Source organism: Lampetra planeri, chromosome 42 (genome assembly GCF_965212315.1).
Source record: "Lampetra planeri chromosome 42, kcLamPlan1.2.h2, whole genome shotgun sequence".
Classification (NCBI taxonomy): domain Eukaryota; kingdom Metazoa; phylum Chordata; class Hyperoartia; order Petromyzontiformes; family Petromyzontidae; genus Lampetra; species Lampetra planeri.
This window is the reverse complement of record NC_136148.1, coordinates 1,221,337-1,245,289: the sequence shown is the minus strand read 5'-3', so window position 1 is coordinate 1,245,289 and position 23,953 is coordinate 1,221,337. Positions and strand designations below refer to the sequence as shown.

At 49.9% G+C, this 23,953-nt stretch overlaps 1 protein-coding gene across 1 annotated transcript; it reads right to left on the bottom strand.

Annotated features, from left to right (window-relative positions):
- Positions 1-231: 231 nt before the first annotated feature.
- On the bottom strand, positions 232-22,963 carry FEN1 (flap structure-specific endonuclease 1). Its single transcript, XM_078613735.1, has 13 exons — positions 22,591-22,963; positions 14,769-14,841; positions 14,102-14,204; positions 12,922-12,961; positions 11,203-11,234; positions 10,356-10,419; positions 8,382-8,464; positions 7,392-7,528; positions 6,676-6,736; positions 3,516-3,647; positions 2,904-3,061; positions 2,041-2,170; positions 232-1,337 (listed from the first exon to the last, which is right to left on the bottom strand). The coding sequence occupies exons 1-13, from the start codon at positions 22,670-22,672 to the stop codon at positions 1,230-1,232; spliced, it is 1,203 nt and encodes a 400-aa protein (XP_078469861.1). The 5' UTR covers positions 22,673-22,963; the 3' UTR covers positions 232-1,229.
- Between the last annotated feature and the right edge of the window lie 990 nt (positions 22,964-23,953).

Sequence of the window (23,953 nt, the reverse complement as noted above, 5' to 3'; positions counted from 1 at the left end):
GATTCATGGCTGCCTGGCTGGATTTCTGTCTGGTGCACAAGTGCATGTGCACGGTGGTGACATCACCAATCGTATCTGTATGACCGTCGCCCGCATTCCCCAGCGTTGAGCCAGCTTTGTGAATCTCGCTGGCGTAACGCTCCCCCACCCACCCTCCACCCCATGTGACAGGGGAGAGAGATAGAGGAGGGAGGGAGGGAGGGAGGGAGGGAGGGAGGGAGGGAGGGAGGGAGGGAGGGAGGGAGGGAGGAGTAATAGAGCAAAATGGAAAGAGAGAGTGAGGTATAGCAACAAGCAGTGGGAGGGAATATTAGGGAGAGGCAAGAGAGGAAAGGGAGATGTGGGAATAAGGAGAGCGAGGGTGAGAGTAGAGAGAGATACAGGGAGAGAGACAGGGGGGAGGGAAGTGAGACATAGTGGACGGAGCAGAGGAATATTGAGGGGGAGGGAGAAGATGGGGCATGAAGAGAGACACAGACAGAGACAACGTGAGAAATAGAGATTCATGTCGATATACAGTGCAGAGTAGCGAAGAAAAAGGTTGTGAGAAACAAGGCTCTCGTTATCAGATAACGTTTTGCTGGCTGGGTGGGAGAGACGGACAAACAAATGGTCACGTCGAAAGAACATGCTGGTTGCTGTTTTTTTCAAGTATTCCATAAATTATGGAAAATTTTTACAACTCATCCCAGGAAAGGTTCAATCTCGATCGAAATTATTGCAGAAATTTGGAAATGTCCATATAATTATTCCATAAATTATGGAATTCCATGTAAATATTCCCAGAAATCATGGAATATTGATGCAAATCATTCCAGGATTCATGGAGTTTCCATCCATAAACTACTAAAAACCCTATTGTAAGAGTTAATGACAATAATGTCATTAAGGCAAAGCAAATGTTCTGTTGTTTTCTTCAAATGGAGAAAAAAATATAAAATCACTTTTTTTCGTTGTCCTCACCTCCGACTCAACTCTGCTCCACGACCCCAGCCCAACAAACCGATACCAACCACTAACCCCCAGATGCTGACCGCACGAGACCCAGCACCTATCCTTCTCTCCCTACCACCACCACTACCACTCACCCACTCCCCGCACATCACTAAACCCCAAGCGTTGTGCTTCTCCCTTCTTCTAAAGGAAGGTCACGGCCGCCCTCGATGTGCACTACTGTCACTACAGGAATGAGAGTGGTGGCGGAGTGGCCTCAGTGCTACGGGGGTGCGTTACAGAACGCAGGCCGGAGAGTTGATGGGCAGTGGTGGCCCAGTATCTTCCTCCTTCTCGTCGTCGACTACCTCCGCATCCTCCAGTTTTCCCATCTTCCCGCCCGCCTGGGACAAGAGAGAACGTCGCAAGTGAGCACGTGCACAGCGGAAATTGACTAAATAACGATGCCAGTGAAAGCGATTCGAGACCTGACGAACAGTATGTACCTCGAATTATTGTAAATAACTCTAATGAAAATAGCTTTTTACTTTAATTATAAAAATAGCAGAAGAAATTAAGAATCACTAAATGTCTTGGCACCAAATTTCTGCACAAATGTAAGATTAACTTAAATATATTTTATTTAGATAGCGTGTGAACAAGTCACGTGAATTGGACAACAAAGAGAGAAGGATCTATGATTCGGACTGTCATCCCACTCCTGTGCCCAGCATTGCCGATTGCCCCTCTTGACCCTCTTGTCCGATTGTTTGGGACCCCCACGTCATGTGGCGTCCCAATGGCGACCAGGAATAGCACCACGTGGGTGTGCGGGGTCGCATCCCTGTCAACCCCTTACCAATGCCCTACCTTATTACAGACTAATTCAGACCGTATTGGTCACCCCGTGCCCCTTATACATCTCAACGTTCATCCTACAAAGTCCCATCGCAAGGGGGAAACACAAACAGACAAATATATATATCTATGCCCGTATTGAAACGGCTGTACGCCGTATGGACCTGGAAACTCAATTTCCCTGCACAAGAATACGGGGTAAAGCGTGTGAGTTGACAGCTGTGGGGTCGCGATGGGTGCTCTCGCTACCGCATCCTCCTCCGCTTGTTCCGCCTTCCGCTGCCGCTTGCTGGATTTGAAGATGCTGTCAATCCTCTTCTGCTTGGTCGCCTGCGGGTAAAACCTCAGTCGCTCCACACCCTTGCGGATGCGATCCTCCCTGCGCTCCGTGATGCGCACGCACGCGCGAGCACGCACACACACAAAGATCCTGTTTAAGCTTTATACAGCATCACGACGAAAGCTTTTGTGTTATTCCAGTTCGATCCTGATTGCGCAATCACTGTCATGTCATGAGATACGTGATCCATTTGGAGCTCTCTCACAACAGTGCAAAACTTCATTGTAGAGAAAGGCCCATGGAAGCAGATATCACAGATCTACTTCTGAGATCCCTGCAAGTGGCAGCACTTTCCCATCCACCCTGCTGCAGAGTAATACTGATAATAATGCTTTCATTTTATATAACGTCATTCATGCCAACAGCATCCTACAATACTTTACAATGCTGTTCATCACATGGCGGTCAAAGCGATCATTTAAATTCGAAGATGAAAATTTACACGACGATGTCACGTGGCATATGACGTGTTACGTTGGGAGATGATGTCACGCAATGACGTCAACGAAAACGCCAAGACAAATTATTTCAGTCTTTTTGCCCAGTTTTTGGGCACTATTACCTCGATGAATGTGGCCGGTTTTCTCTGGGGTAAGTCCCCAGTAGCAACACAACTTGACGCTAAGCTTCCATTCATATTGAATCGCCTTTACGAGCGTCAACGTGACTCAACCCCCACCCCACCCTGCAGCCCGTTCGAGGCAGACAAACGGCGCCGACGCGTTGGCCGAAAAAGCGTGAGGTCGCAAAAGAACAAGAAGGAAGGCCTCACTTGATGACATGCTTCTCCACCGCGAGGAACTGCACCAGGCCCTCCTCGTCCGGAGTAGAGGCCACCAGGCTCTCGGGAACCCCCTCCAGACACACGGACGGGTTCTTGAAGAGTTCACGGGCTCCCTTGAAGTCCCAAGCGGTGGGCACTGTAAACTTCTGCAATGCACCGACAAAGTCACCGCCCGTTGTCCTCTGTCAGAATCGGCCAAACGCAATCGCACTGCAACGCACCTCTGTTGTTGCGTTACATTATTGTGATTATTACTCGGCAATTTCTGCAGAAAATCTCACCGAGTCTCAAGACACTTTTTTCAGGAGGCTCCTGCCGAGTGTTTTGCAGGATGGGGTCGATGCTGCGACTGCTGCTGTTGCGTGTGATCTCCAATAAGTAATATACACCACTTGTATTGGGTACACATTTAGTTTTTTCAGCTTGCTTTTTTTTACTTTACTGCCGCTCCATTGTTAGCCATACCCACCTAGCCAAGGCATTTCCTGCCCACTTACTGACATGATTTGCATTCTCGAATCCGTTTGTTCGTCTTTCTGTCTCTCGGCGTGCTACACCACCACCACGTTGGCCGGTGTTTGTCGCGAGCCCTCGTCTCACCTTGGTATCCAGGTGCTTCAGGATGCCCTCAATGCTGTGGTACTTCCTGATGAGGGGCAGGGCCTTCTTAGGGCCCATGCCAGTGATGGACTCGCAATAGTCACAGCCCAGCAGGATGCAAAGGTCAATGAACTGCACAACGCAGGGAACACACGGTGCAAGCACAGGACACGCGTAAGCCGTTAGCCCAGGCAGTGGCCTGGTTCGGACCCAGGTTTCGACCACCTGTGATTACAACTCGAGTTCTCTCGTGCGATCTCAGCTCGGTCACCAATTCCTGCATGAAGAAGAGCCGCATTCAATTCTATTCTGCGCTCATAATTTAACAAAATTCCAGGTCTGAGAAATAAATACAATTTGGTTACAGGGCAGGCGGGAAAGTGCTCTCCCCTACTGTGTGGACTAGCGGTAACTAGAAGTGATATCAGAGGAAGGTCTGTGATATCCGCATCTGCGGACCATTTCCTAACATGAATGGTTGCACTGATCTGCGAGAGCTATGAATAGATTCTTTGTTTCATTGACGTGATGCCAATAACACGATTGTGATTAAATTTGGAGGGGATTTTTTTTTATGTACATTAACACATTTAAAGGCATGCATCAATGAGACAGAGAATAAGTGAGCCTATTGTATTTGAAAGAGAACAAAATATGATTGCAAAAAATATATACTTGGTGACATAGCTGCATTGGCAGTGGTGCACAAGCACACATAACATAAACATTCAACACGTTTCCAAATAATACCACTGTAGCTTTAAAAGAAAGGTATGAAATGTGAGATTTTGGGCAGTGCCGCTTCTTTACAGCACATAAATAGACACCATTCCACCCCTGCGGCCTCTTTACGTTCGCTGACTTAGAACCATTGCTTGATATGTCGTCTACTACTATATACTTTTTAAATCCTTTATATTAAGTCTGCTTGCTTGCTTGCTTGCGCGCTTACGACCGTGCAAATCTTTCGGTCGTTTTTTAACCCACTTCCCGTGATCCAATCGAGCTGACATTTTGCACACAGACTCGTTGTGCGTGACAATTTATTTTCGTGAAAAAATTTTTCCAAAATTTTCCACTTTTTAGGAAGAAAAAAATTTCATATTTAATTACCAATGTGATAAAAATGAAACTCTTACTCAAGAAAAACAGAAATGAATAATAAAATAAAACCGATGCCACGCATATAAAGGATTTATAGTGAAAAACTTTGTTTTTACGGGTTAATTTATTTGTTTTAAGGCCACAGTGTTATTAACCAATGTTGAGGGTTTTTTTCACGATTTCGGAAGATTCTTTAAGCCTGGCAGTTCACAATCTCTAAACGCACCACGCGTTACGCCGATTCGCTATTAACGACGCGGGCGACAAACCTCCACCTGTAATTTCCCCATTAAACCCACGGTCCGGCGACATTAAAACACCCCCGCTGGCAGATAAACCCATTTACATGGGGGTGGATAACCCCCGCTGCTTTTTGGGTCATGAACCCTCCTGCCAAATTCATCGCCAAACAGACAACAGGCATCACTGTAACCTTCCACGTAAAGCTCTTCCGTCACGCACGATGAGGCCCAATTAAAGTGAGTGTGCTGATCCCTCTGTTCCCCTGAGCTGTCTTTAAAAAAGAACCCGGGGCCTGGGCTGCGTGAACGGAGGAGAATATTAAACGCGCCACCACCTGAGACGCAACAACGAGACGAGCCATTCCTGTCAAAACCCACCCCCAGCAAGCGTGACATGCACACTGACACGATCTTGAATCTAAGGGATGCTTTCCAGAAGTTTGGTGTGGGGAAAGAAAGAGAAAAGTGAAGTGGTAAAAAGGTGCTTCCGTGCAACAGCTTGGCTTCCACGCCAATGCTGGCAGAATATTCTCCAATAGAGGGAGCTCTAGAGAGTCCTAGAAACTCTGAACAGTAATTGGCCTTCTCTTCCATGCTGGCCAGATTAAAATAAACTATTGCACTTTTTATTTTATTTCACCAGCTAAGGCCCCACTGAGCTACGTAGCTCTTTTTTTCAGAAGCGATCTGGCCACCACAAACGATAGCTACATGAAGTGGCTTGTCATCGTGTGGAAATTTAGAACAGCCAAATACTCTAAGCGCATGTTGCTTCTAAATATGGAGGGAAAAACAGGAGGAAAAATTCACGCCACCATGGGGAGAACATGCAAACTCCAAATATACAGCAGGTGTCAGGGTTTGTTTAGAACCCACAACCTCCTGTATACCAGGCGAGGTCGTTAACATCTCGCAACCTATTGTCTGTGGTGAAGACATTTACCCAGCTGGGTGGAAAGAGGCACTGGGGGGGGGGGGGGTGGAGGTGATTTAGGAAACTTGCAACTTTGTTTCAAATGCCACGCCGTGAGGTCGAATCAACCCAGCGACCTCCAGATTGCAAGTCCAGTTTTCTAACCATTGTGTAGTGTCATTGATGATGTGAGCGGTACTGTGTGTGTGGTGTCATTGATGACGGCACTGTAGTGTAGCGACAGTACAGTGTGAGTGGTACTGTGTGTGTGGTGTCATTGATGACGGCACTGTAGTGTAGCGACAGTACAGTGTGAGCGGTACTGTATGGGCGGAGCTTCTCCCTGGCACCGGACGGGCAAACCAGGGAAGAGGCTGGGTAAACACGAGGGGGCACGTGACCGGATGAGATGGTAACAAGGGCCAGGGTGAGGGTGAGAGGAACACGTGAGGTGGGTCCTGATCCCTCACGAAGGATCTGGGAAAGGGGCGTGGCCAAGGGCGGGGCCTGGCCACGCCGCAGCGTATAAAAGCCGAGTCCCGGGGGGGACCGGAGTTAGTCCTGGCTGGGAAGAAACCTTCGTGGTCGTGGTCCTCGGTCTCCGGACGTCGCACACGTGGACCAGGCTGTCCTGGTCCGATGTAGTAGTTGTCCCGTCCAGAGTGTATATAGCCATTTCCCCCAAGTGTATAGAGTTAAGTATAGGAAAGATGGGTTACCACCCTATGTCGCTATCCCGTTAGTGTTAAGAGTTTGTGATGTTAGTTAATTAAACGTGTTGCCTCCAAGTTCTAGTGTGCGCCTCGATTGAACCCATTACAATTACACCACAGCAGCAGCATCTCTCTTTGTACTATATTAGCGTGCGCGGTTAACCCCGCTTGTGTGTGTAGAATCCCACCTCTTCTTGCGTCAGCTTCAGACCGGCGAGCACCTCCGACAGGCAAATCTCCTTGAGAGTCCTGTGCACAAGAATAGAGAGATCACCAAAACAATGAAGAAGAATCGCACGTACGTGTGGATTCTCTAACGTTTTCCAACACGCGTTTGTCCTCGGATCTCTTAGCAGTATACGAATGCCAATGCAAGTATTTTATGCCATTTTATCACCGAACTGTGTGCAAGCTTTGGACAACCATCTATTTAATATGGCCAGTTTTCTAGAGGGTAAGTCCCTAACTGATGGACAACTGTAAACTAAACTTCCATGTACATTGGATCATCTGTACAAAGAGTTATCACGTCCGTCTTTAACTTTAGCAACTTTAGCAAGTTAAAGACGGATGGCCACAACATAATTCAGCCAAGACTTCAAACCGGAGTTGGAAAGTGGTAAAACTAAAAAAATTCGGCTGTGACGGTCCCACCTGATGACGGAGACTTGTGTTGCCTCCGAAACGTCGTGAATTTTATTTTTGTTTTGTTTTATTTTACTTTAATTAATTTTAATGTTTTTACCTACGTGACTTTACCGAAAAAACCTGAGAATATAAAAAAATCCCAGTCGCTACGAGGAAGACCGTTCGCCGCTGCCTCGTGCGCCGCGTGGGTGAGAGACGCGTCGCAGCGCCGGTGGCGACGACGAGGGGGGGTCACGCGACCCGTGTTCGCTCTTACGGGTTGTTGTGAATCTTGAGGCCACGCACAAGCACCGGCGTGCCGAAGGGCAGCGCATCCATGTCCTCGGTGGCCACCGCGTACGCCTTCCCGGCGAGCACCAGCGCCGCGCACGTGGCCTCCGCCTCGCTCTTGGCCTGTGCCGGGCCGGGAGATAGAGACGAGAGATTGAGCAGACGGGACCACAGCTCAGGTCGCATGCAACATTAAAATATTTCAACCGTAGAATTAAAATCTGTAAATGGCGAGAAAGCCCATCACAATAGAGAAATCAGCGCAGGCAAGAAAACAAAAGGTTTCAAGAAACACACAAACACGTGCACTGTGTGTGTCAAAAGCTGTCAGCCTTTTATGGGACACCACCGGTTCAGAAGAACTGCATTGTGGTCCATTTGTCTTGATAGTGATCGAGGGTTCCCACGTGTAATCATCACAGCTGGGCAGATTCCTAGATTCACTCCTCATCAGCGTTCTTTTGAACCACCACCCGGTCACCCCGAGCACCAAATCTTAGTCCAGGCGCCCAGATTAAATATTTTACTTCTTGGTACCATCTGAGCTGACAAAACTAGTGCTGTGCCAACATCTTTGAATTGCCAGTAAGAGTGAATCGTGCAATAACCCTATTTAATAAACATGTCATCAAATAATCCACTTGTATTATTCACATACAGCAACTGGTATCACTAAATATTTGCTACCTCTAGTGGTAATTAAAGTCTGCAAATCACTAGAAAATGCATCACAAGAGAAAAACTCGTGTAGGCCGGAACCAGCCGATTTAATAAAACACAATTGTGTGCATTGCATGTACAAAAGCTCTCAGATGAAAAAAATGCAGTTCTTTTGAGTTGGTGGTCTGGATAAGGCTGAGCGCTTTTGTACATGCACTGCTGCACATCTCTGTGTGCTGTTAAACCTCGAGTGGTACCGAATTCCGCCGTGGCTCATGGGCCAACTTGTGGAGCAAATCCCCAGTGCGTGCTCTACCTTAATGACGGGCACTCCCATGAGCTTCAGCATCCTCATGCACTCCTGCTCAAACGTGTCCCTCTTCTCGGCACTGGTGAGCTCTGCACGTCGCACACGGAGGGCAACGAGCGATCACGACAAACCAGGCGACGACCTCCATCGCGCTCGTCTCCTCCAGGTGCGCGGTCATCGCTCACCTCTTCACAGAACCCATCTCAGATTTGCCCTCCCCCCCCCCCCCCGTGAGTCTTCCCCCACTGGTCACCCGAGGACAGGTGCACGCCGGTTGGGCGCGGGTTTTAGTGGCGTGGCTATTGAGTGCGCGGACGGCGCAACTGCCACCCGAGGCCTGCGGGCAGGAGGAGCTCAGGCGCCAGGCTACGAAGAGGGGGGAGATCGGAGAGGAAGGGGGGGGGGGGCCCTGTTTCATTCCGTGCAACAGGTCCGGTGCTGACCACACTCCACCGCTGGGCATGGCTCACATGCCCGACTTCTGAAGAGGTCCATTACATCACCGTTATGATAGCGAATCGTTATGATTCATATTTGTGTTAACATATTTCGTGGTGTTTATATCATTTTTTCCCCTCGGAGCCTACGCGATGAAATGACATAATTGCCAAAATACATGAACGTGATTACGGTTAAAGTACACGTAAGACGTGTTGAACTCTACTCTCTGAGGCATGAGTTTAGAAAAATAACGAGAGAACTGACCAAGCGATCAGGGAGAAGAGGGGAGCGGACAAGGAAACCTTTGAGGGAGAAGGAAAAGAAGTGGGCAATCCGGCACGGCCTGCACGCGTCGCAGAGAAGAGTTGAGAGCCAGCACGTCCAGACGACTGGAGCGTTCAGGCCTCGGCGAACCTCGTGAAACGAGGACGTCGTACACCAGTGGGGAACATTGAACAATGGGAATGTTTCCCGATTCTGTAATGTCAAGAAGCTCTTCCAGAGGTATCTGTCCAGGCGTGTGCCAACCCCATCCCATGAGTGCACTCGCACCCTTCTTCTACGGCAGCGATGGCCAACTGGTGTCTCCCCAGCCGCATGCGGCTCTTTAATCCACCAGACGTGGCTCTATGGAAGGGGCATAACGTAGGGCGCCATGGTGGCGAGATGTTAACTACTTAGCCTGGTATACAGGTCATGGGTTCGATCCCGACCCTGACGCCAGTATATTTGGAGTTTGTACGTGTCTCTCCCCGTGGTCGTGTGGATTTTTCTCCAGGTCCTCCGGTTTTTCCCTCCATATTTAGAATCATGCGTTGAGAGTATTTGGCTGCTACTATAAATTTCCATGCGACAAGCCACTTCGTTGAGCTATCATTTGTGGCCAGTTCGCTTCTGAAAATAGAGCTAGACAGCTCAGTGTGCATTACCTGGTAAAATAAAGTTAACTAGTTTATAGAACGCACTATCACAGTAGCAAAGAATAATGAATGTTCCCCTGCTGTGCCGAAAACTGTCAAGATATATATACACTTATATATATATACTTGGCTCTTTGCAGAACTCAGAGGTACTTTTTTGCCTCTTGGTCTGTTACAGGTTCTTCTACGCCACCATCTGTACAACAGCTGCCTCTCCACCACATGCTCAGAACCAAGAGCTCCCTGTCCAACAGCTACGCGACACTGTTTTCCACTCCCGTTGCATTCCTCAAAGTTGCGTGTAAAATGCACGGCACCGTGTTTATGCGGAGGTGCCAACCGGAGCCCGGCACTATGAACACGCTGGATTGGGCCATGCATCGACGTCATTCCGCGGGCCACCGTGCAGTTCAACACTCCGGTGTGTAACGAATTGGCATGTTTCGTTTACGTGACAAACCTCACTAAATGGCTGTGCCGGGTGTTGGAGGGTTTAACGACACAGTTATATATTTACGCGATCTAACCCGAGAAAAAACCTCTGTTATGGACAATAGTGGTCGCGAAAGCCTACGTGAAGGGTAACTGGTTTCCTCGTGTTCCCCGCCGCGTTACTCACCGGTCCACCCTGGGGTCGTCGAAGTCTCCGCCGGAACTGGCGAATCGGTGGCCTCGGCGTTTGCCTGCGACGGAGAGAGACAGCGGTCAGAACCCGGCAGGATCCGCACTCCTTCCCAAACGCCACTGAACAATACAACAGCCGCCATTCGCCACTAAGTGGCGGTGAGGTCACCACAGCGCTTGTGGCAGGCGAGGTGCACTTTAAGGCCACGAGAAGTGTTGAAAGCCCGCTGGCAGGAGGTCACGGCACAGACCCATGTGCCATGGGTTGACTGACTTGAGATGAGCAGCACAGCGCATTACGGTCAAACAACCAGATGACTACTACCACGGAATCTGCTTGGTCAACTGCAGTGGATCGACAAAGCTGATGATAATTATTACCGATTATTAATATGTGTAATACTATATTTACACCAAAGTTTTTTTTTCTTGACAAAGAGATTCTGAGCTCTTGGCTTGGTCGGTGACATAATGTTTATATTTTGTAGCAACGCATCACGCCGCCCCGCGAGAAGATCACCGCAGTTGCATTACACCGTGCCCAAGGCCACAATAAGGTTCTTATATTACTATAGTACTATACTGCCTTCAACTTTTATGAACAACTGGGTATTTAAGGTTAGCGATTTGTCATATTATCTGCCTGTATAGGAAATGAAAAAATACAATTACTTTACTATGCAAGTTACAAATTTGAGTTTAATATGCGTTTTTAATTTATTTTGGGCCTCTTTATAACAATATATGCTACAGGCCCTGCACTAGATTAATCCGGCACTGGGTAGTGATGATGATAGTAGTGATTTAAACACCCAGGCAAGAACTTGACAATGCCCACCGACCTTTGCTGCAGCCTCCTTAGCCGCCCGAAAAGCTGAAAACAAACAAAGAGAAGAACAAAGTTTTCACAGTCGTTCTACAAACTCACAGACGCTTTAGTGATAAGTAAATGTTTGTTGATGTTTAAACCAAATACAGTAGACTGTCGATTATCCGCGCAATCGACGCAGAGCACGGCTGCGGATAATCCCAAATTGTGGATAACACAAAAATTTAAATTTGCCGCGGATCTCTGTGCCAAAAACTAACCATCGACTGATCGATGCCAGCGCTCAGTGAAAATAATATCACTTCCCTGCTCCGGCCTACCAGAAAAGTATTTCCACTAGGTGGACAGCAGAGCCACGCCAATCAAAATCAATCAAACTCTGCCCATTGTTATAAAGATGTGGAACTACTGGACTGGAGAGGCGATCACGTGGATTTCGGATTAACCGGAGCACACATCTTTTCGGTTTTAGCACGTGACTTGTAATAAACATTTCCATGAATAACAATCTATCACTATTTTTAGATGATTAATTTGTGCCTAAGGGAAAGTCCACGGGTTATTAATTTACGTCAAAATTTCAGGCACGTGTGTGGCACATTAGGAATGGATCACTCTTTTAATTATATCCTTGTGCAGCAAGGGAGTAAAGTGTGGTTCTGTGAAGGTCCTGATGTGCTGTGCATTGCATCAATGCATGTGTGTACAGCAGTGTGATGACTGAGTCGGGCCTGTAGGTGGCTGGCAGGGTTAATGAATAACCGCACGTGTAAACCAGCCACATGGTTAATGGCGTCTCGGAAGAATTGCTGCGTGTAACGCGCGTTGTTGCATTTTACAGAGTGACGGTGCTGTTCTTCACAAGATTAATATTGACTACAATAAATAAATGTGCTTGCCCTCGATTTGGAGCACCTGCCTACATCCTTCATTTCGAGTGTGCAACACGTGGTTAATGCGTAAATCGGATAAACCGCACGCGGATTATCGAGAGTCTACTGTAATTGTCTCTTTTCCTACTGGTTACCTTCGCAACTGTACGTGGTCTGGTAACAACAATCAAGTCTTTATTGACGAAAAGCAAAGGTCAACCGCAAAGCACGGCCTTCCAACAGGCAGCATCACCACTCCAACCATGCCGTCCCAAAAAAACAGGGAGAAAAACGCAAACTCCATCCCGTTTTAACGCACTGCACACGTGTGCACCTAATAATGCATTGTTGCATGGAGCTGGGTGCAAGACGACAGTCAGCCGATTGGCAGGTCGTGAGCGGTGGAGTAGCGTGTGGTCACTCCCCACCTATCCCAACGTGTCTGATCAACGTGAAAGAGAAGACAAAATGCCCTCTTTATTTTGCTGTTATGGAAGCCCTTCTGCCAGCAGTGGCATGGGAAAGCAAATTGCAGGGCTGCGCATTTACCTTCTCTAAAAGTGCTGTTGTAAAGGAGTCGGGGTGCTCGACTCATGATGTCCAGGTACCGCATCACGTGACGTACCATGGTGTTCAACAACAACAGCAGCAACGGGTACTTCCACTGCTACGCGAGTCGAAAGGATCAGCACCACGTTCGTCACAGACACTGTCCTTGGAGCAACAGCGACAAATCATAGGAGCCTGATGATGTTTGGGGCAATTAGCTGTTGTTCAAAAAGAGAGAGACTTTGACCGAATTACAAATGGAGAAGCTGCTCGCATCGCAGTTGTTTAATTCTTTTTATTTTAATCGATACCTTCGATGGCGACTTGCCTCACCGCTGCGCGCTTTTTCAGCTGAAAAACAAATGCGGCAGAATCCACGGTTACGACACAGTTCACACGAGTCTTCGCCTGCGAGAGAGAATCACACGAGTTCACACGAGTCTCCGCTTGAATTTAGATTTAAAGTTTTCGTGACTGCAGGGATTAATATTCTTGGTTCTTTTGGTAAAATCACGTAGAAGGGAAATAATATATATTTTATTATTTCCCTTCTACGTGACTTTACCGAAAGAACCAAGAATATAGCCTTCACTTGCATGAGAGAATCACAGCAGACATTTATTTATATGTGCTGTGATAATTGCTCAAAACATCTCAAATATTTTATATCATCGAGTTTGGAGAGAGTGATGGTGTAGTGGCTAGTGCATCGCACAGCGAACCTGGTGAACCTGAGTTTCCATACCTCGTCAGGGCTAAGATCAGTGGCGAGTGATATTTGTAGCGGTCCCTGGGAATCCCCTTCACAAACCCTTATGACCAATGTGGCGATGCATGGTTAAACTAAAACCCAAGCCTGATGCAGCATGGGATCGCCTTCATCCACCAGTGGATTGAGAAACAGCTGTAAACTATTTATATTTACTGCAGAATACGGTGTGGAGCAGTGCACTGGATTGTCAATATGATGACCTGAGTTGGATTCCCAGCCCTGGTTAACATCGGTGCCAAACACTTTCTGAATTGACCCTGGTTCCTTTCTACTTCACCAACCAGCACTGACGAGTATGGTGAAGTATGTTCAAGCCACCCCTATGGCCGAAAGGTGTAGGGATGCTTTCATCCAGCATTAGATTAGCAAAGGCCAGTAAATCATAACAGACAGTAGGGGCAAGTGCTGTTAGCGAGTAGCACCGATAAAGGCCGGCACGTCACACGAGGGGGCGGGTGGCCAGCACCACTCCCGGCTGCCTTTGTCTCCCCAGTGGCGATGTTTACACACCACACCAGGTACTGATTTGAGGCTGAGTCGACCTAGGGGAAGGCCCAGGACCGGTTCAGATAATCATCACTGGTATTGTCCGTGAGCGGGGATCGAAGTCGGGTCGCCGGGTTCGTAGCGCGTCGCGCTAACCGCTACACTACCGCTCCCCGTCACACATGCGCACGCACACACACGTACGCACACGTACGCACACGTACGGCCCTTACCAGGGGAGCCTTGAGGATGGGTGGGGGGCCATCGAACACGAAGATGGGGAGGATTCCCAGCTCCATGAGTCCCACTGTGCGGTAGAACGTGCCCAGCAGGTGGCTGCCCAACAGGGGGAGTCACTGTCAGTGGCATCGGCAATGTTACGTAGAACTGTGATGTTATGTAGAACTACAATGTTATGTAGAACTGTGTCCGCTTGCTAGAAGACTTACCACGCCACCATCGATGGGAACTGCTCTAGGATCTGCTATTGGATCTACAGGACAGATTATTGTGACGTGCGATGGGATCTGCTATGGGATATGCCTCAGTGTCTTCTGGTGGACTTGTTATTCGTAACTCAACACTTTATTACCCAAGTTATGAGATCTGCTGTGGGATATAAATTCAAATCTGCTATGGAGCCAAGAGATTGAACCTGAGATGAGTTATTAAAATGTGATCTGCTATTGGGATCTGTTATTGAGATCTGCTTTTGAGATCTGCTTTTGGGGTCTGCTATCGGGGTCTGGTATTGGGATCTGCTTTTGGGATCTGATTTTGGGGTCTGATTTTGGGGTCTGCTATTGGGATCTGCTTTTGGGGTCTGCTATTGAAGTCTGCTATTGGGATCTGCTTTTGGGGTCTGCTATGGGACCAAGGATATGGCCCCGGGGCGCGCACCTGTGCCGCATGTAGCCCATGCTGCTGGCGAACTGGTGGAGGAAGATGGAAGCGTCCACAGCCAGGCGCCGATCTGCGTGGGTTCGGCACAAGCGGGGTTAGAATGGACAGAGCGCCGCAGTCAGTCTCAACCTTCCGGAAAACACGCACACCGCTTTGTAAGCCATGTTCTACGTGGTCAGCGGATAACCGTACTTGCAATGGATTCCTCAATCAATCTGCTAATCGGGGGGGGGGGGGGGGGGGTGTGGAGAAGCACAACAAACTCAACACAAACGGCAGTTCTAAAGAAGCGAGTTTTAAATGGAGATGTCAAAGTTCACAGCTCCAGTCGTGAGTGCAGAGGTCGACAACCGAAAGGACGAGAGACAATTTTTTCGAACTCTGTTTAAAAAACAAAAAACAACTAAATAATTCACCGTGGGTGAATACGAGACGGCGATCCTCAATAAATAACGTCGCGAAGCGGCGCACCGAAGCCGAGCCACGTACCCCTGTGGCTAGAGTGACTAGCCCCTCCCCCTGTGGCTAGAGTGACTAGCCCCTCCCCCTCCTCCCCTTGGGGCTAGAGTGACTAGCCCCTCCCCCTCCTCCTGTAGCTAGAGTGACTAGCCCCTCCCCCTCCTCCCCTTGGGGCTAGAGTGACTAGCCCCTCCCCCTCCTCCCCCTGGGGCTAGAGTGACTAGCCTCTTCCCCTCCTCCCCCTCCTCCCCCTGGAGCCAGAGTGACTAGCCCCTCCTCCTCCCCCTGGGGCTAGAGTGACTAGCCCCTCCCCCTCCTCCCCCTCCTCCCCCTGTGGCTAGAGTGACTAGCCCCTCCCCCTGGGGCTAGAGTGACTAGCCCCTCCTCCTGTGGCTAGAGTGACTAGCCCCTCCCCCTGGGGCTAGAGTGACTAGCCCCTCCTCCTGTGGCTAGAGTTGTTCTGCAATCATCTCGTGAGTGCGGTGATTCTTCCTCTTGCCAGGGGCTGCACGCTGCACCCCCTGGGGGCACGAGATGCCCTTTCTGGGGGCGCGAGACGTGGCCGGATTTATTTTTTAAGTAAATCATCGAAAACACAAATTAAGCACTGGCGCGTACGTACAAATACTTTGTTTACATCGAACCACACGTATTTATTAACATTTTACTTTTGTTTTTGGGGCCGTCCATAAATGACGTCACGCACCTAGGGGGGGGCGGGTCAGACATTTGTGACGATGTGTGACGAGGGGGAGAGGGTTGAGAAATGTGACGTCACAACAAAATGCGCAACTTTAAAAAAATATAGACAACACGTTCTACTTTATTAAATAGACTTATTATTAAATGTTTTCTTCTACAACATCAGAGTGCAGCGCCACATTAAATACGCACTACAAAGACAATAGTTTAAAGCGATTTGAAGCATTTTTTGGGGGGGCAGAGCTTTGTGACGTCATATTTGAGGGGGTCTGACTTTTTGTGACGCCGTGTGACGAAGGGGGGGGGGGTAAAAAATCGTCCAAAATCGCGAGGCGTAGTGTGCTTAAATAAATAAGTAAAAGGGAACATTCCTGCATCGCCATTAATTTGCAGCGAGCTTCAGAGCTGCGACGCATTTCGCAGGGTCTCACGGGGTCTCAGCTGCAGCCGCACCATTGCTGTTCACCCCACGTTGTTGAACAGCAGAGGGCAGTGCCGCTAAAGAAAAGCCACATTCTAATTGACAACGCTCCCAACGCCTCTCAGAGTCAATTCAGTTTTGGTCGGCACGTTGACGCCTTCCTGACACCAAATCTGGCACCCAAAGCGCCATTTGCATCATTAAGCGTAACAAAATAAACAACTCTAATGCATATTCTTGGTTCTTTCGGTAAAGTCACGTAGAAGGGAAACAATAAAATAATAAAAATATATTAGTATTTTTTAAAATAAATGTTTTCATTATTTTAGAAAATAAAAAAATATATATAAAATTTTAAAAAATATTTTATAAAATAATAAAAAAAGATTTTTTCTTATTTTATTGTTTCCCTTCTACGTGAGTTTACCGAAAGAATCAAGAATATGACTCTAATGCAGTTAAATATAAATAATTAACATCTCGCTGTGGCTGTGACCTGCCGCGTGATAGTCCGGCACGGCGAGTGGAGCCACTCATCCAGCAGTGGATGGACCTTGCAAATCAGACCCCAAAACTGTGGGAACGTCCTCATTGTATCTCCTGTTAGTAGCCAATGGCAAGGGCTTCGTCCGCTTTCTGTCGGCTTCGGCGTCACACTCCACGGGAGGCGATTCACTCGGTGTACTGATGATGAGGGTCGTCATTGTATGAGTGTTTAGGGGCAGTCCATAAATGACGTCACGCAGCTGGGGGGGGGGGGTCAGACATTTGTGACGATATGTGACGAGGGGGCGGGGGTTTGAGAAATGTGACGTCACATCAAAATGCGCAACTTTAAATAAATATAGGCAACACGTTCTACTTAATTAAATATACTTAAAAAGAAATGTTTTCGCCTACAACATCAGAGTGCAGCGCCACATTCAATACGCACTACAATGACAATAATTTAAAGCGATTTGAAGCATGTTTTGGGGGGGGGGGGGCAGAGCTTTATGACGTCATATTTCAGGGGGGGGTCTGACTTTTGTGACGCCGTGTGACGAGGGGGGAGGGGTCAAAAATCTTTCAAAATCGCGTGACGTCATTTATGGACGGCCCCTTAATACGAGATTGATGGATGGAAAGGTCTTTTTTTTTATCGTTCAACGTTTCGAGCCACACGCATAGACGACTTTATGCCAAGACAAATGTCATGTTTCATCATCCCACCACCAGAGCATCATTAGGATGTACATCAGTCATCCATCGTGTGCACTCACAGGGCGATCCATATATAGATGCCCCACTCAATAGCAGGGAGAAATGCGCACACACTGTGCATGTCTCCCCACCAATCTCATTGCATCGATTCATTCAATCTGATCATTCCCTCCTCCGTAAAGTACGAATCCATCGCTGTCACAGTACTCTCGCGGTTGCTGAGAAGAAAATTAAGAGATCCCATTACAAATCAGTGGGGTATCTAACAATGGATCACCCCTGTGTATAATCGATCGTGCACTGCCCCGATTTTATTTACTCCCTTCACACCCTAGACCGGCCAAGGAGCGTTGCAAGGTTGCGAGTTCAAATCCTGGTCGGGAGTTGGTTGGTTGACAGCCAATCGTACCCTCCTTTGCAATCCCTCTAACACTTTGTGGGGGAGTTAAACGGTAGCTATTCAATGGATATACTCACCCCCGCCATAGGAACATGGAATCTCCACCCACTGTCTCAGGGACATATAAACAGAAGAAGGGCACCTTCCTCAATGCTGCAGCTGAGGAGCAAGACTTCGCTTTCATTTCTCCGACCTGCGTCGCGTGGACATTTGGCATTCATAGTTCACTCCCTCCGCCGGCAGAGGGCCGGGGGGGGAGGTCATTGCCTGGTTCACGAACGTGACCCCTGAGCCGCAGCGTTGGAGACGGGGGGGAGCTGTGTGTGTGGCTGGTGGGGGGAGGAGGGAGGCAGGGGAGGGAGAGGCGGGGAGGCTCTCGATCACGGCTCGGGGTGAATCGAGGACGCGTCGCGGGATGGGCACAGCCGCGCTCCGGCCGCTAGGTGGTGGTGGGGGGGGGGCTCTGAGCCGTGTGCGGCTCGCACAATAGCAGCAGCAGCTGCTGCCCCCCCCCATCACCACCACAAAAACAAAGATCTCCTGTATAGCCTTAACAGACTGTTGGAGGCAAGTCGTGTTAGCGAGCCCCTGTGATGGCCGGAACGGCACACAAAGGGGGGTTGCTCAGCACCACGCCCGGCCGCCTTCGTCTCTCCAGTGGCGATGTTTACACCGTCGCACCATGTACTCATTTAAGGCTGAGTCGACCTCGGGGTGACCCAGGACCGTTTCAGATAATCGTCGCTGGCATTGGCCGTGAACGAGGGAATCGAACTCGGGTGGCCGGGTTCGTAGCGGAGCGCGCAACACCCCCCACGCGCACACACGCACACACACACACACGCACACACGCGCACACACACGCACACACGCACACACACGCGCACATGCTCACACGCGCACACGCACGCACACACGCGCGCACACACACGCACGCGCACGCACGCACACGCACACACACGCGCACACGCACACACACGCGCACACGCGCGCACACACACGCACGCACACACACGTAGCTCTCACAGCAGCACACGCAACGAACACGCACCCGGCTCACACGCATTGCGCTCAGCAGGGAGGGTTCCTTTTCAGTCGGAGCAGTGTTTGCGGGCGGGGGGGTTGTGCTGCTGGGTTTAAGAGGCCCCGAGAAATATTCCAGGAGAAATAATCCCAGACTCCGCAGCGACCACAAAGACAAAGACCCCCCCGCCCCCGTGTAGCCTGAACAGACTGTTGGGGCAAGTGCTGTTAGCGAGCACCTACGAAAGACCGGAATGGTGTACGCGAGGGGGTGTGTGGCCAATACCACGCCCGACCGCCTTTGTCTCGCTAGTGGCGATGTTTACGCACATGTACTCATTTGAGGCTGAGTCGACCAAGGGGATGCCCAGGACACAGTTCAAATAACCGTCACTGGCGTTGGCCGTGAGCGGGAATCGAACTCGGGTGAATGGGTTCTCAGCGCAGCGGCTTACTGCTCCACCACGGCGCACAACACAGCACACACAGACAGCTCACACACAGCTCACACACACAGCTCACACACACACACAGCTCACACACAGCTCACACACACAGCACTCACACACAGCTCACACACACAGCACTCACACACAGCTCACACACAGCTCACACACACAGCACACACACACAGCACACACACAGCACACACACAGCTCACACACACAGCTCACACAAACACAGCTCACACACACCCCTAGCACACAGCTCACACACACACAGCTCACACACACAGCACTCATACACAGCTCACACACACACACAGCTCACACACACACCACACACACACAGCTCACACACAGCTCACACACACAACACACAGCTCAAATACACAGCTCACACACACAGCTCACACACACAGCGTACACACAGCTCAAACACACACACCACACAGCTCACACACCACACAGCTCACACACACACACAGCTCACACACATAGCTCACACACACAGCTCACACACACACAGCTCACACACACACACAGCTCACACACATAGCTCACACACACAGCTCACACACACACACACAGCTTACACACACACACAGCTCACACACAGCTCACACGCACAGCTCACACACACACAGCTCACACACACCACATAGCTCACACACAGCTCACACACACCTAGCACATAGCTCTCACACACACAGCACAATCACACACACACACACAGCTCACACATAGCTCACACACACACCTAGCACATAGCTCACACACAGCTCACACACACACAGTTCACACAGCTCACACATAGCTCACACACACCTAGCACATAGCTCACACACACAGCTCACACACACCACATAGCTCACACATAGCTCACACACACACCACATAGCTCACACACACACATCACACACACACATAGCTCACACACACACATCACACACACGCGCGCGCGTGCACATTTTCCAGTGCGCGGCTCAAATAAACACGCCGCGGCTCGCCAGACTTCTTGCCTCGTAACTCGCACAAAGAAGTCGTCGACTCGCGCGAGGAACACGACGAAGACAAAGATAAAGATCCCCCTTGTAGCCTTCAACAGGCTGTAGGGGCAAGTGCTGTTAGCGAGCACCTGTGAAGGCCGGCACGGTACAGGAGGGGGTGGGTGGCCAACACCACGCCCGGCCGCCTTTGTCTCCCCAGTGTCGATGTTTACACACCGCACCAGGTATTCATTTGAGGCCGAGTCGACCTAGGGGATGTCCAGGACCGGTTCAGATAATCGTCATTGACGTTGGCCGTGAGCGGGAATCGAGCTCGGGTCACCGGGTTCGTAGCGCAGCGTGCTGACCGCTACCACCACCGCTCCCCACACACATACACACACATACACACACACGTACACATGTACACACACACGTACACATGTACACATACACACACACGTACACATGTACACACACACACGTACACACCTCGCAAAAATAACAGTGCCGACTGCAGCACAAAGCTCGGGTAAAAAAAAACCCACTACATGGCACAGCGCCAACTGCACAGCCCACAAAAAAAACACTCGGCTACTCATGCACACAGCCAGCGCACAGCTCAGAAAAAAATGTTACACCGCTCAACAACACGGCACAGCGTAGAATCCGTAGATGGTGACTAAAAAAACATACAGCACAGCTTTCACATAGCATACACGTAGCTCGCAAAAAAAACCAGGAAACTAGCAGTACATATATAGCTCACAAAACAGCTCGCAATACAGCCAGCGACATTGCTCACACACACACAAACACACCGCCCGACTCAATAGCTGACCACACACACCACCACACAGCTGACCGCTAATACGGTAACATATATACAGTATAGCCCGCACCCAGCAGCGAATAAGAGCAGCCTCCCTCCCTCCCACCCCGCCTCCAAGATCATGCAGCAGCAACAACAGCAACAACAACAATCATCATTCGCAACAGCCTCGTTTGCATCCCTCTCCCCGAGACAGCAGGCACCACCACCACAATAGATGATTGCCGATGGTGTCTCTCTGATCGTCACAGCCGCTCGCTCGCTCGCACACCGAGACAGACCCCCCCCCCACCACCCGGCTGCCATCTCGAGCAGGGAAAATGCAAATCTGCCCCCTTGTTGTTTTTTTTCAACATTTCATGTCGGGACGCCGATCACGGCCATTGCTCCCTGCGCGCGCCCGCGCGTGCATGCACGCAGATGATGATGATGACGACGGTGATGATGACGACGGTGGTGATGATGATGATGATGACGACGGTGGTTATTATGATGATGATTACGGTGGTGATGATGATGATGACGGTGGTGATGATGATGATGACGGTGATGATGATAACGGTGGTGACGATGATGATGATGATGACGACGGTGATGATGATGATGATGACGACAGTGGTGATGATGATGACGGTGGTGACGATGATGATGACGACGGTGATGATGATCACGGTGGTGACGATGATGATGACGACGGTGATGATGATGATGACGACGACAGTGATGGTGATGATGACGGTGGTGATGATGATGATGACGGTGGTGATGATGATGATGATGACGGTGGTGATGATGACGACGACGATGATGACGGTGGTGATGATGACGACGACGGTGGTGATGATGATGATGACGACGGTGGTGATGATGATGGTGATGACGATGATTATGACGGTGGTGATGATGATGACGATGGTGATGATGATGATGACGGTGGTGATGATGACGGTGGTGGTGATGATGACGACGACGACGATGATAACGGTGATGATGATGACGACGATGACGACCAGTGTTGATATTGACGACGGTGGTGGTAACGAGGACGACGGTGACGCTCATAATGATGATGACGTCAATAACAACGGTGATAACAAAGACCAGGACGATGTTGACGGTGCCGATGATGATGATGGTGGTGGTTATTTTGATGACAACAACGGCGACGCTCAACAATAATGTTGATGATGAAGGCGATGATGTTGCACGGCTCTGCTGCTGCCACCGCTGCAGATGCTGATGTTACTTAGAGCGCTTGTGTGTATGTGCGCGTGTGTGTGCGCGCGCGCGTGTGTGTGTATGCGTGGGGCGCATGCGGGGTTTAAATGCCTCCCAGCTGTGCGCTCCTACCTCGGTAGTCCTCGAGCACCTTATAGTGCACGGCAGCGCCCGCCTCGTCAGAGATCAGGTCGGTGAGCTTCAGAATCCCCATCTCCGTGTCGAACCCAGTTCTCCGACGCTGAAGGAGCAGCGGTGGGTGGGGATCGAGAGATTTGGGATAAACGATGTCTTTGAGTTTGTGTTTTTAGCAACGGTCGTGCGATCGAGACTCGCACAGCACAGCAGAATCGATTCGCCACCCCCCGCTCTCATGCACGAATCGCGAAATGGCGATCTTGAAGTCCCTTTAAACAGAGCGTGCACCGCAAGCAGCAGCAGCAGCGAGCGAGTGAGCACACGCACGCATTGCTTGCTCGGCAGCGCCCTTTAAATCCCCGGCCACTCGGCGGTGTAGCAGCAGTGGCCACGTGTGGAGGAGCGAGGGATATTTATTCTCTCGTTTCGCTGGTGTTGGTGCGGCGAGCAATGTAACGGTTGCGGTCTTGCGGGAGGGACTCTTCCTCCCCCCTCCCTTGCACGCATTTGGGATTTTGCCGTGCGCTTGTTTTCATTGAGCGCGCAGAGAGAAATGCGAGCGAGCCTGTGGTGTGTGAATGTTACACGGTGTGTGGATGTCATTCATTGTCGGTATTACACTCTATTTAATTCAGCTTCATCGCGAAAGTGCCGCGCTTTAATATTCGTTACGATCCGCGTCGCACCATGCTCAGAAGCAGCCAGCGTCGATTCCGCTGCTGGATGGAAGGCTCCACGCCGTCACCATCTCTCGCGATCCACCAATGCAGCGATCCACACGCAACTTTGTCAACACCCGCCTCTCTCTGTGCTTCCTACCGCACTTTGGCACGGTTTGTACCCGATTTTAACTTTTTTTTCTAAGCGAAAGCGGAAGCAAGAGCGGGTAGATGCACTTAATACAAATTTACCATCCCTCAAAAGTGTAGATGTTATTTTGTCGCTGTTTACGAACGAACCAAACTTTCTACGTCGAGAAAAATAACGGGCACAAAGAAAAATTCGAACATCGCCATTCCACCCCCAGCGCGATGGACAGGTGGGACAGCTCAACCGCACGCTGTCTGCGATGCTGTGCCACGTCGTAGCGGACGGAGGGACGGACAGACTGGGACTTACACATCCCACGAGTCTTCGGGGCTAATCGGAAATCACCGCACGCGTCGACCGGCCTCTCTCCCTTGGAGAGACCCCAGGGCCAACAATCGAAGACCACCAACTTGTGGCTCTCCCAGCTAAGTCCGTCACGTGGCTGGCTTCCCTCAGATTGCCACTCGAGAGGCCTTGACAGAGGGAGTCATCCAAGTGATGGCAGAGAGGAGCAGGGCTGCACCGAGCGTGCCCGTTTGATCACACG